At 34.6% G+C, this 14,023-nt stretch overlaps 1 protein-coding gene across 2 annotated transcripts; it reads left to right on the top strand.

Annotated features, from left to right (window-relative positions):
- Positions 1–1,616: 1,616 nt before the first annotated feature.
- Positions 1,617–13,625, top strand: Klrk1 (killer cell lectin like receptor K1). Of its 2 annotated transcripts, none has more exons than XM_029478735.2 (8): positions 1,617–1,669; positions 4,270–4,377; positions 7,195–7,233; positions 7,943–8,035; positions 8,470–8,505; positions 9,300–9,451; positions 10,060–10,163; positions 11,883–13,625. In XM_029478735.2, exons 2-8 carry the CDS (start codon positions 4,272–4,274, stop codon positions 11,998–12,000), a joined length of 648 nt encoding a protein of 215 aa, XP_029334595.1. In that variant the 5' UTR covers positions 1,617–1,669; positions 4,270–4,271; the 3' UTR covers positions 12,001–13,625. The 2 variants fall into 2 exon arrangements, with proteins under 2 accessions (XP_029334595.1, XP_029334593.1); XM_029478733.2 differs by lacking the exon at positions 1,617–1,669 and adding an exon at positions 2,771–2,975.
- The last annotated feature ends 398 nt before the right edge of the window (positions 13,626–14,023 follow it).

Raw genomic sequence — 14,023 nt, forward strand, 5'->3', positions numbered from 1 at the left:
AGTACAACGTATATAGACACTGCTGACATGGAAGAGGGAAATCTCATGGTATTCCACCATAGACAAGAACTACAGAAAACTAAGAAGTGCTGATATTTGGGGGAAATAGTCTTCTTTGGAATGAGCCCGCTAATTCGTTATCAAATACCAAGTGGTCAGTCCTGAAATCAAATACACACATGTAACACTAAAGAAATTGATCAAGTTGTAATTATATATTTATTTGTGTGTGTGTGTGTATTCATATACCATGTATATTAGACAGCTATGTAGATACATAGATAAATATATAAATAGATAACATTTAAAGAATAACAATTAAAGAAGCACTTAAAGATCAAAAGGAAAAAAAACATGAATTTTAGAGAGAGTAAAAGGGGATGTGGAGAATGGGAGATGATAAAGTAAAGAAGGGGGAAGAGGAAATGATGTGATTATAACTTAATTTAAATTTTAAAATAAAATGGCTTTTAAACATGATGCTTTAAAATTCTATGTGTATGAGTGTTTTCTCTGCATGTTATGTGTGTATGTGCCCCATGTAGATAGGTACATGATGTGTGAGGAGACCAGAACAGGGTGACAGTTACCCCCCAGTCCCCCAGTGAAATGCAGTTATGTGCTCCACCAGGTGGGTGTTGGGAATTAAGCCAAAGTCTTCTGCAAAAGCAGCAAGTGCTCTCATTTGCTGAGCCATCTCTCCAGCATAATAAAATAGCAAATAATAAAAATGATATCACCAACTATTGTTTCTTCAATTATGGCTTCCTAGATCTTGGCTATGTACTTAATACATATTTAAGATTTTCCTACAACAAAATCCAGAGTGTTAATTAGCATTGAACCAAATATCTAAAGCATGCTAGGAACAGTTGACAGCTTTATGAATATTCAGAAACTTTTTATTTTCTCACCAATATTTCACAATGCTTTCATTATTAGTTTAACTATACAATTAACAAGATAGTTGTTGCTACTAGTCTTTCATCTTTAACAACATATTAGCACTTGAAAATTAGTGTTACACTGTTAGGCTAACACTAGTCCTATTAAATGACTATTAAATTATTTTTATTTTCTATGTATATAAACATATTTATTTTCATATGAATGCATCTAGCATATATGTGTGTATGTTTCTGTGTATGGTCAAGAAAAATAGTTGCCATGGTTCCCACCTACACATTGCAGCAGACTTGATTCCAGTAAAATGCCCAAAGCTTATGCATAGGATGAGTAAAGGATTTTTTCCTTCTATTTAATTTCAAACAGATTGAAAACTATATTTTGTATTTTTTTTCACTTCTGATTCCCATGTTATATAACGCCATTATTTACTTTTCGAAACTCCACTCTGTTTCTCACCATTAAGACCATCATTGTCAATCCCTAAAATGCTCGTAGGACTTGACACGTATTCAACAACTGTGATCAAACCGCCTTCACCAAATAAGCCAAATTGTGTGTGGCAGGAATTATAGCAGTGCTGTGGTTGTGTGGTGTTTCTTTACAAGAAGATGAAACTAACCCTTTCACAATGGCCTCGGAGATGAAATTACTCAAACATCTTTACTTTCAGTTCCAATTCTTTTCTGAGGACAAACCCACATTTTCTACTTGAGTTGAAGGCTTTGACTCACAAGAAACAGGACCTCCCTTCTCTGCTCAGGTCTGTGAGTCTACATGCTTATACATATATTTCTAACAGTTTTCTTATTTCAGAAAATAGGAGTTATATGTTAAGTTAGGAAAGTTTTTTAACTATTTACATGCCAGTAATTGTAGCTTACATGTTTGAGTAGAAATACTGAAGGCAAATAGTGCTTTGCTTCTCTGAGGTTTGATATACTCTCTATCACTATATCCGGTGTCCATACCCAGGGCAGTCCTACTGAAGAGTGAGAAGTTATGTTGCTGAGATAATAGGCCCTACCTCTTGAGGAAAGTATATTTTGGGGATTAGAAGGCTGAAGTTTGAATGAGAATTAACACACAAATGAAATAATCTTATGAAGGATCGTTTTACTTCAGAGGTAACACGACTTCACATTCATGAAGAGACAAGTGGTGTGCATTTCATTCAATTATCATGTTCATGTATGAATAGTGCCCATTTTAAAGACCTGAGCACTATATATTAAACAGCTACTCTATGGGAATACTTCTAGACAATGGAAATGTTGCAATATACACGTCTCAGAAATTATTTGAATGCAGATGTTACACCACTCAATGTAACAATAAAACATGATGAAAATGGTAACATTTTATTGATGGTGATAGAAGTTTTACTAAAAGATGATGAGAAAATCTACAACAGAAACTTATGTATCTGACATTTATTTATCTTACAAAAAAAAATCCATCACCAAATAAAAACTACAAACAAAAAATTGTATGTGCTGAAGTTCAATGTCAGGAAGTCAAAATTTTTTATTAACTATCTCATTGTAAATAAATTAAAAGTACTGAATTGATTTTTGAATTAATCATTCAAACTGCATTTTGAAATAGTGAGTCTTTATTTTACAATAAAAATATTAACTTCCCCTTGTCTTGGGTGAGCTGTTATTTCCATTATTTCATATTTAATGAAAATATTTTCTACATTATACTTGTCTAAAACAAATATTTTCATCTCACCACAGAGACAGCAGAAAAACATCTGTTAGAATTTACCTTGTCTATATAAGAGTCTTTTGTGTATTACAGAAATTAGGCCAGATTCAGAAGTGGTGTCACATATCTTTAATCTCAGCATTCAGGAAGCAGAGGCAGATTATCTCTAAATCTGAGGCCAGCCTGGTCTATACAGTAAGTTCTAAGGTAGCCATGGCTGCAGAGAGACACAATGTCTTTAAAAAAAAATTAATTAATAAATAACAAAAACTACAACCTGGATCAGTTTCTGAACTAAATCTCTCATAATTCTCACATAATGGCATTGATTCGTGATCGAAAGTCTCATCACTCAGGTATGTTGTGTCCATATGAATGTATATGTCTACTGCTCTGTAGTGTTAATATACCCAGCATCTATCTATATGAGGCAATGATAAACATGGGAAACCGCTTAACTGTTTTTCTCATTATGTTCATTTCCTGTTATACTTATAATGCATTTAAAATTTAGTTTTTGAGATTGTGGAAAGCTTTTTCCCTTTACTGCATCATCTACCTACTCCACTGTGAAATCATTTATAACATAGGATGGATTGGAATAATGAAAGGGCATAGCACTTGGAATCAGAAGAGCTGAATTTTAATTAAACTTTCCAAGCTTTCCATCTTTAAATCGGGGCAGTCCATGGTCTCTGTGCATTTTCATTTTGTTTATACTAATAGAAAAATAAATCATGCTGAATTTACCTTAGCAGAATCCTAGACTATGCAACTCATGGAATATAGAATTTAAAAGTGCCTCTTATTCTAAAAAGTGTTATGAATTGCTCATAGATACTATGATGAATATCTCTGGCATTCAAATTTTTCACTAAACATAATAACCTGTACTCTTTGGGTCTTATAATTGAATTATATGCAAACAATGTTTAAGGCTAATATTTAAGCCTAAAAAAAATTTGATAACATCTTTTCATTTACACAATGATCAAGTTGACAATGGAAATTTTAAGAAAAAAAAACAAAATTTCTTTTTCCAACTTGCTTTGTTCAAAGACAAGACTGTCATATTTATTCTAAGACTTAGGAATATACTATTCAGGTCTTTATATGCCCCCCAACTCTCAAAGAATCTGGCACACTAGTATTTACTGTTTGTACACAGTTGGCATTATTCATACCAAGGTCAACATACTTTGTTTCATTGTTATCATGTCCATAGGCTATTGTACTGATGCTTTTCTGTTCTATACTGTAGAGATCTGAATAAAGATTTAAGTTACTTATACTTATCAATATTACATCTAGGTGTATTGTGTAATTATACATCCATCTTCCTCTATTTCCTTCCATTACATAAAGTCTGCTTTGATGTTAGATTTTATTTTACACTATGAACTGGTTTATTTCAAAATTCTGTACTATTTTGATAACTCTAATTCTCCAAGGAATAAGCATTTTTATGTCTGTTAGAAAGTATAGGCATCTTAATAATAAGGTAACAAAAAGCAAAGGAAACACATGCTGCCTTTTAAAAGGATGCTCATGGGAAGTATATCCATAGAAAGACAAGGTCAAAGTCAGAGACTTATTTTTCAAATGGCAGAAAGTCTGTGAACTTGCATCAGCTTGTGTTGTTTTCTCCAGAGATGAGCAAATGCCATAATTACCACCTCAAGCCAGCAAAGTGGGATACTTCTCAAGAACGACAGAAACAAAGATTAGCACTAACTACCAGCCAACCTGGAGAAAATGGTACGTCTTGGTTTATATTTGTCTCCTCAAGATGGACTGAGGGGGATGTGGAAACATTGTTGTTGTCATTCACAACCCTTTTTCTTTTTACTTCCCAAGGGAGGCAAGCTCTTTTTGCTATAGAATGTATAAGCAAGTTACAGGTGATGAGACAATTTGTTATAAGGACACTGAACCAAGAATTTTGGGAATCTGCTTTTAAGGAAGACTATATGGTTGACGATAGAAAATAAATTTTAAAAAATCATCTAACTATCTTCTTAAAATATAATATAAGTAGTAAATTTAGGGAATTTTTAGGGATCTTTCTGAATGTAGTGGAGACAATTTGTACTCAAACTATTTCAAGCCAGAGTATTATCAATATTAAAATTTGCAGCAAATTATATAAAGGAGGAAGCCTGAGCCAGGTGTGTTCTCACATATCTGCCATCCCAGGACTTGGTAAATGGAGGCAGGAGAACTTAGAAGAGAAGGTTATCCTCAGCAGTAAAGAGTTTAAGTTCAACTTGGTTACACAAGATACGGTCTCAAAAAAATAAGATAGAATAAGTAACTCTAGAGGAAAGCCAACAGATTTATCCATAAATTTTCATTACATCAAAAGACTTGAAGTCCCAGTGAGTGGGGAAGTATGGTGTAATGGGAGTGGGGGGTTGGGGACATCCTTTTGGAGATGGGGGAGAAAGAATGGGATAGGGAATGGTCAGAAGGCAGACAGGGAGGGGGATGCATACTGGACAATAAAAAAAAGATTAAAGAACAAAAATATGTAAATTGAAATAAATAAATAAAATAAAAACTAAGAAATAAATTAACAACATTAAAAAATCTAATTTAAGGAATTCAGTCATGTGGTATGTAATAACCAAAGGTGAATGCGTATGTAATTGTGTACATGATGTTGAAAAGACATTGAATAAAATTCAATACAAACTTTTATTTTATGAAACTTTGATTTTCAAATTATTATAACATAAATGCTGTCTTTAATATATGTATGAATGTATAACACATAGTATATGTACAAATTTCTAGTTATATTATTAAATGTTAGGATGATTTTTCAATGTAATAATTAAAATGCAAAAATATTATTGCCACTGTTACAAAATTTTTTGATATTGGTAAGTGATTACACAAGAAAAGATAAAAATGTGATATCTACCACATCAGAGTTTAAAAGCAAGAAAGATATAAATCAAAATATTTGAAAACTTGCAAATACATAATTAATAAATGTTGATTTAGTAATATAATTTGAATGTAGTCTTTATATAAAATTAGTGCATAAACAAAAATAAATTTATTTCATAACTAAAACTATCAACAAACTATAATAGATGAAAATTTTATGACCAAAAATTTGAAAGAGGCAAAATAAACATTAATATTAAAAGTAATGTAGAAATTACTTTAATAGTTACTTTGAATGGCTAATAAACAAAGAATAAAGCACACATAATAGAAATAGAAACTATTCAAAGATAAATAGAACACTTTACAGATAAAATATTTGTGTATGTGCACAGTTAATGTGATTCTATCAGGATGTCAATACACCATAGTTTAGAATGTCATATTCTTGAAGAGCTCATTTTAAAGTTTTTGTTAAAAGTAATTATTTTTATTTCATTTCTTTACCTTTGGTGTGTGTGTGTGTGTGTGTGTGTGTGTGTGTGTGTGCACATATAAGTGCAGGTGCTCATGGGGGCCATAAGAAGGGGCCAAATCCCAACTAGCTGGAATCTCAGCTTATTGTGAGATGGAAATAGAACTCAGGATCTCTGAAAGAGTTATCTTGAAAGTTGCCTCATCCATTAGGAATGGGTATAACTCTTTCCTTCTTTCTTTCTTTCTTTTTTTTTTTTTTGCAATTTAAAAATAAAAAAATAAAATTGAAAAAAAAAAAAGAATTATACCCATCCCTAACTGATGAGGCAACTTTCAAGAGTCTTATTTTAAAGTCTTAAGGATGAAATAAAGAGCTGTATAATACCCATTCTACTCTGAAAGAAACATGGAGTAATATTGTAGGCACTGTTGAATATTCAAGCATTTTATGAAAGTAGGAAAGCTATACCTGTAGGAATTGGGCAGGGTGATTAGCATAGTATGAAAATACTAATGCATATGCAGTGAAGCCATAATATACTGATGACAGCACTTCATGTCAGTGACAGGACACAGGTTTATTCTATAAGTCATGATATGAAAGTTCAGTGTGCATTCAACAAAGAATATCTTCTGTAAATTTCATTCCTTCCAAATATCACACAGACACACACAAAATTAATGTAACAATAAAAATAAATATGTAATATTATTATAAATGCATTTTATTCATATCTATAATATGAGCCATGAAGGAAAGCTTGACAGAATCATCCTAGGAAAAATAAGTCATTTCATCCCTCTGAAGGTATCATGAACAAAACAGAAAGAATATCCGGAACATACGCATGCAAAATATATGACAAGGTGTGGTGTCATAGTCACCAACTGAGCAGTATGGAGCAAGCCAGTAACTTGATAAAAACTAGAAAAGTCTCATGGAAATGAAAAATATACACATTATTTAAATGTAACTAAAAATGTCTAACCTTATTATGAAAGGAAATAAAATTATTAAAACAGAAAAATAGTGCATACTAAGTTTATAGATAAAACGTGTAAACAATAATAATTGCTGAGAAAGATGCAATCAATGAACCAGGAAATTTTATTTACGTGTGCTACTACAAAATTAGAGTAATCTTTGTGTACTAAAAGTTTCAGTCACTAGAAAGCATAAAATCTGTGCTCCTTATCCACTAGGTATCATAAGAGGAAGATCCCCTATAGAAAAACTCAAAAGTGAGTATGAAAACTATTACTATTTCTAATGCCAAAACTTAGCATGCATTTGAAATGTCTACTGGGAAAATTGAAAATCTGTTGATAGAGTTTGTGCAGATATCAGTGAAAGTGAATATAAGTATGCAGTTTGACTTCATTATATGTCACAATGTGGTATAATCCTAGGATGTTGTCTTAACCAAAAGATACAGACTATTTTACTAATACCAGAAATGTGTGTTCTTAAAACATTGATTTTAAAAGCATTAATACATAATAGCTCTTATATAGAAGATAAAATTGATACAATCTAAATTGTAGATAAATTGGTAAAATCTACATAGAAGATAAAATTGAGAAATGTGATTTATTCAGGGAGCAAAAACTAGTGATATAATCTGTAATCACACAATTCAAGATCTGAGGCTGGAGGACTGCAAATTTGTGTACAGCCTGAGGCTTCATAGTGAAACTTTGTGTAATGAAGGGAAAAAAGTTTTGAAAACTTGCAAAGGATCATGGATTGGAATGGACAAAGGGAGGGACCTTAGATGAAATGCACACTTAGTACTCTTATATTTGAGTCACTTGAGTGCCTATGCTTCTTGGTCTAAGGTAACACCTTTTCTCTACCTTTTCATAAAGATGAACATTTATACTAAACAGAAAGTCACCTTGGTCCATTAGCCTTCCTTTTGCTCTGACTTCTCCTGTTTTTCTTTGACAGTATCTCCATTGTTCGTTGTTCGAGTCCTTGCTATAGCCTTGGCAATTCGATTCACCCTTATCACATTGATGTGGCTTGCCGTTTTCATGACTTGTAAGTGATAAGACAGATATTAATCAATCGCATGTAATGTGTTACCTTAATTAGACTTCAGAAGCACATGAGCAATCAGAGAGATGTCTTAGCCAAGTACAGATACTTGCTGCATAAACCTACAATCTGAATTCCATTCCCAGAAACCACAGAAATGTGGAAGGAAGAACTGACTCCACAAAATGGTCCCCTGGCCTCCATGTTCATTCCCTGGTACATGGGTACCCTCATATGCATGCCTGCATGCAACATGTATGTGGGCACACACACACACACAGAGTTTAAAAAGTGAAAGAATATATAGAAGCACAGAAACATTCAGTAGTAAGAGTGAAAGTGTTTTAAACCATAGCTTGGCTGTTCTACAAACATCCAAGTCACATTTGTTTACAGTAGAAGTTACTAAAGTTTAACAGTTATAATTATCTTTACAGTATTGTGCAACAAGGAAGTCCCAGTTTCCTCAAGAGGTAAGTGAATCTTTTTTTTTAATATTAAACACAAATTGCAAACAGCTATGTGTATCAGGATTTACTAAATATTCAAAGGTATTAAAATATTTATGATATAGTTAGATATATAGCACATAGTTCACTGTAGACTTTATTGCTTTTAACTGTGAAGGCTGTGAAATTGTTGGAAGAGAGCCAGTCATGGTATTATGTTCCTTTTTTTCTGGCACTTAACATGCTAAAGTAGGAGGATCAGTTATTCACATCCCAGACTGGCTGTGTAGAAAGTTCAAAGCCAGAATGGGTTACATGAATCCCTGTCTAGAAACAGTAAATAAATGAAGAATAGTTTTGCTATTTCTTATTATATTTTATTTTGTTGTATTTGGTTGGTATCTCTTAGAAGCCTGCTATTATGTAATGAGAAACAGAAAGGAAGTGAATCCGGAGGAAAGGGAAGGTGGAGAGAAACTAGGAGGAGAAGGAAGAAAAGAAACTATTAATCAGGCTATACTGTGTGAGAAAATAATCTATTTTCAATAAAAAGTAGAAGGAAAAAGGAAAGAAAAAATGAAAGAAAGAAAGGGTGAAGAAGGAAGAAGGAAGGAAGGAAGGAAGGAAGGAAGGAAGGAAGGAAGGAAGGAAGGAAGGAAGGAAGGAAGGAAGAAGAAATCTTTAGTTTGGGGACCTTCTTTTCTTCATATATAATGATTCGATGATTTAGAATTGGAACAGAAAGGGTATTTAACTTGCCTAGATGAGATCTGGTTCAATAGTCAAGTGTGTACAGGATAAATCTCATCTCTTTCTAGAGAGCTACTGTGGCCCATGCCCTAACAACTGGATATGTCACAGAAACAACTGTTACCAATTTTTTAATGAGAACAAAACCTGGAACCAGAGCCAAGCTTCCTGTTTGTCTCAAAATTCCACCCTTCTGAAGATATACAGTAAAGAAGAGCAGGTTAAGTATTTAATTCCATTTAATTCTAATACTTGAAGAAGGTCACTGGAGTGCAAACCTAGAACATACAGCAGGCATCAAGGTGTTCTAATACCCATTCCAGATATTAGTGATAAAAATTAAGAAAGTGGGAGTTGGGGAGATGGCTCAGTGAGTTGAAACATTTGTTCTTAAAACTTAAGGACCTGAACATGAGCTCCACAGCTCCCATCAGGCATTGGTGAACATGTTTGTATCCCCAGCTCTAGGCTCAGAGACAGGTAGTTCCCAAAAGCTCCTGACCAGACAGTTTAGCTGAAAAGGTGAGTTTTTGTTTCAGTGAGGGACCATGTTTCAAGACAATGAGACAGGGAGCAATGAAGGGAGATATGTTTTGTCCTAGCTTCTGTGTGCAGGATGAGCAACTGCATACTCATACGCATATACACCACACAACAGCTGACCACCCCCAAAGATAGAAAAATTAAGAGGTATTCGAGTGTCTATGGTTCAGTGAGAATTACAGAGGCCATGGGACAATGCCTCCTTGCTTAAGTGGGAAATTGGTGATGAGTTTCTAATATTCTAGACATGGGTTTCATCTGTATTTCCCTTGTGATTTCCCACAGGATTTCTTAAAGCTGGTTAAGTCCTATCACTGGATGGGACTAGTCCAGATCCCAGCAAATGGCTCCTGGCAGTGGGAAGATGGCTCCTCTCTCTCATCCAATCAGTGAGTCTCAAGTGTGTTGTTCAGCTGTCCCTATGAGCACTCATTTGTCAGTTTCTTTTTCACAACCTGACACATTATCATATTCTAATAGGTATAGAAAAATGCTTAGATTCTAAATCTAAAGGACAGGGAGAGTGGTGGAGTAGCCAGTATAAACATTAACGAGTGGCATAAATTGATGACTACATGTTGAGAACTGGTAAAAATCAATCAAATATATCAATTTTATAGATAGGGGCTGAAGAACTGCATATTTTCTTTTGTATATTTATGACTCAAATGATGGGAATAAAACTGAAATGCAATAAGCTGTAGTCTTCCATCCCTAGTAGCCTCTTGTCTGTTTTTATGTTCCAGGTACTTTCAGATATGAAGTAACATATGGATAGCTGTGGTCATTCTATTTTACAATGGAAGAATAGAAATAACAAATGTATGAGGCCCCAGGGATGCTAAATATCTTTACTTCATCAATAGACACCATTCCCATGTATTACATCATGAGGTTGTACCCCCAAATATATACGGTTATAGTTTCAACTATGAAGTTAAAAATGATGCTTTAGTGTATGTGGATTGAAACCTTCAAAGAGCAATTCCTAATAGAATTTCTCTGCAGGTACCAGCTGTTTCTATACCAATGGTATTCTGTACCTTGCCTTTTGAAACAAGGATAACATTGAACCCCTCTCTTTTTAGGTTTTAAATTTTACACTGAAGTGACATTGTCATTTCGTTGTGTCTTCTATTTCTGACTTTGTCCTTAAAAGGAGAAATTTTATTCATTAAATTAATCATGGAATTCCAAACATTAAGACAAAAGTAAAACACACTCACATGTGTACCCACGTGTGCATACATACATCACACCAGTGTGCACACACACACATCACATACACTACACATGCATGTACACATATATGCACACATATGTACCACACACATACACCCATATACATGCACCGTTATTGTGCATATACATGTGCATGTGTGTTGGGAATTTTAAATTAGTTTTGTTTCTCACCATGTAAAATTGTGTATGTAGTCATTCATGGGAGACTAGCTCCAAACCTTACTCTCTCCATATATTCTGAATTCCATGAATGATTATTTATCATTTTTATACAGAATGGTGTAGAACCTGCTTGTGTTCGGACAATTCTGTGTAGTTTAAATCATTTTATATTGACTATCACGCCAAGTAGAATGTAAATATTGTATAAACAATTCCCACACTGCATTATTTAGGAAATCAGGACAAGATACAAAGTATATGTCCCATATGGATGTGGGCTTTGTTTTGGTTATTTGTTATGTATAGTCAGTTGTATCTGACAATGGTAATCTATTTACCTATGGAAGATTGCTAATTTTTACACAGAACACTCCAGCAATTGAATTTGAAATTTATTTCTGAATCCATTTCTAATGTAAATACTTAATATTAAATAAACATCTTGAAGCATTTTTACTCAGGTTCATATGTAGAGGTTTTATAATTCTGAAGTGATTAATTTCTGATATGAGCACATCAAGGGATTATATTTTTACTTTTATCACCTGGATTGGCTCTATTTTGCACATGTGTTAGGAGGAATAAACATGGCGCCATAATAACTTGAAATATATTTGAAATTCCCACATTCAAATCCCATAAATAAGAGTCCATGTTTATGTCTTTCATTAACAAGGTTTGATGTTGCTTTCTCTCTGCTGCAGGATAACTCTGGTGGAAATACCAAACGGATCCTGTGCTGTCTATGGCTCAAACTTTAAGGCTTACACAGAAGACTGTGCAAATCTAAACACATACATCTGCATGAAAATGGCAATGTAAAAACTTTCATTATCCATCTCAGCAACAACCAGAACAAGAGAATTGTCTCGGGAGAAACTGGGACTAAGAAGAAGAGACTGAACATAAGACAAAAGCAAAACAGCAGGTCTGCACTCTCCACCGAATGATTAGTTGAACATATTGTGTCCCATAAAACAAGGGAAGCCTGTGGGGCCAAGGAACCATGAGACAGGGGAAGAGGGAACGGGAGGACCAAGAGTGTGGTTGAAGCCTATCCAAACTAGGAAATCTGGTCCTGCCCTACTGGAGGAGGTCATGTTGCCCAGTAGCCTCTCAGCACCTGGAATTCCTCCCAGATATCCCCTACTCACTCTCTAAAGGTTTAAATAGCCCTTTTCCCTAAATTAAATGTGATATTTTATTCAAGATGCCTCCAGAGAGTCTAGACTCTATTTTTGTAGTGGTCACCAAGGCCTGAGGTCTTTTCACTCCTGGCAGTTCTTGCCTCACTTCCCCTCTCAGTATCTGCTGTTGTGATCATTGGCTGATCATGCTTTAAGGATATGGGGAAGAAGGCAAGGAGGAGCTTCCATTTCAAGATGGAATCAAAACAGAGGAACTGTGAGAACCGAGGAATAAAACCCTATAGCTCACTGGGAGTTTAATCTCCAGCACTATGGAAAACTGATGGCTGGATATAGCCACAGCAGGAACCACAGGGAGTGCTGTGCCTGGCAGTGTTGCCATCTCAGTGACTCAAGAAAGCAGCCTGCTGTCTGGGAGGGACAACAAAGACTGTCTGAGAAAAGTCAAGCAGGACTGCTTTTGGAACTTGACAATCTCATGGAACTCACTTTGTTGATTTTTGTGCTTTCTTGGGATTCTCCCACTCTTCCATATGCTTTCCACTTGAGATGACAGTGTCTCTTGAAAGCAAGGCACTATATTTGAAAGTATATAGCTTGTTTCACTTTACAAGTCAGAAAGGTGGTGCTGGAAGGAGTTGTCAGCTCTGTGGTTGTTAGGGTAGAATGGATACAGTTTGGAAGTGAGGAGATGGATTCCTGGAGCCATGGGTATAAGTTATACACCAAGTGATTTTGTACCTCCAAGTTTCATATTTAAAATTCAAACTCCAGGTATTAATATGAGGAGACAGGCACTGGATCATAATGTTTTAAATCATAAGGATAAGGGCTTTGTAAGTGGGATTACAAGAAATGGAGTTAGTTTTGCCTCTTAAGAATGCACCCAGGCAGGCATCTTTCTTCTCTTAGCTATAAGAGAACACAGGATAATTCTGATATACAACCTGCACGATGACCTCATCAAAAAACAGTAGATGTGGTTATCGGTAGCCATCGATCCCCAGGCTTCATAATTGTGAGAAGTAGATTTCTGTTGCTTACAGCTTGATCTGTGGTATTTTATAATATAATCCCAAATAAGCTGAGACCAGAGGGGAAGATAGCTAGATATTAGGTCTTAGTGAAATTTTTGAAAACAGGGCTGGAGAGGTGGCTCAGAGGTTGAGAACACTAGTAAAGAGGTTAAGACCTGGGTTCACTTCACAGCACCTATATGACAACCCATAACCAGCTGTAACCCCACTTCCAGAGGATCCAACACCCTCTCTGGTTTCTGTAGTCACCTGCATGCATATCTTGTACATAGATAAGTAAAGACAAGTACTCAAAATAAAAATAAATTTTAAAAGAAAAGTTTTATAATAGTGTTGTATACTATTTGACAACATAGAAAATGCTATAAACTAATAGGCAGGTTTAAAAGTCTGTAGGATATCATATATAAATAACACAGAGAATCACAACAGAAAAGTAGCCACAGAGCCTTACTTTCATCTGAGAGACTATAATAAAACTGTGGGAGCCTTAGATTTCTGTTTTGGAAGTTTTTGTGAAGCAATAGAAACATGAGATTTAGCTTTGGGATCATCTGAATGAGGGATTCCCCCGAAGGCTATAAGTTTATACAAAGAATAACAAATAAAACCCACACTTTAGAAAGTAGCAACAAGATTCCTTGCTATCTATGCCTTTAA

The sequence above is a fragment of the Mus caroli genome, unplaced genomic scaffold (genome assembly GCF_978045245.1).
Source record: "Mus caroli unplaced genomic scaffold, Mus_caroli_1 scaffold_7, whole genome shotgun sequence".
Lineage (NCBI taxonomy): Eukaryota > Metazoa > Chordata > Mammalia > Rodentia > Muridae > Mus > Mus caroli.

Coding starts and splice junctions, on each gene's coding strand:
- Klrk1 (XM_029478733.2), top strand. CDS start 2,939: ATGGCATTGATTCGTGATCGAAAGTCTCATCACTCAG. Junction 9,452..10,059: donor TATACAGTAAAGAAGAGCAG/GTTAAGTATTTA, acceptor GATTTCCCACAG/GATTTCTTAAAGCTGGTTAA. Junction 10,164..11,882: donor TCCTCTCTCTCATCCAATCA/GTGAGTCTCAAG, acceptor TCTCTGCTGCAG/GATAACTCTGGTGGAAATAC.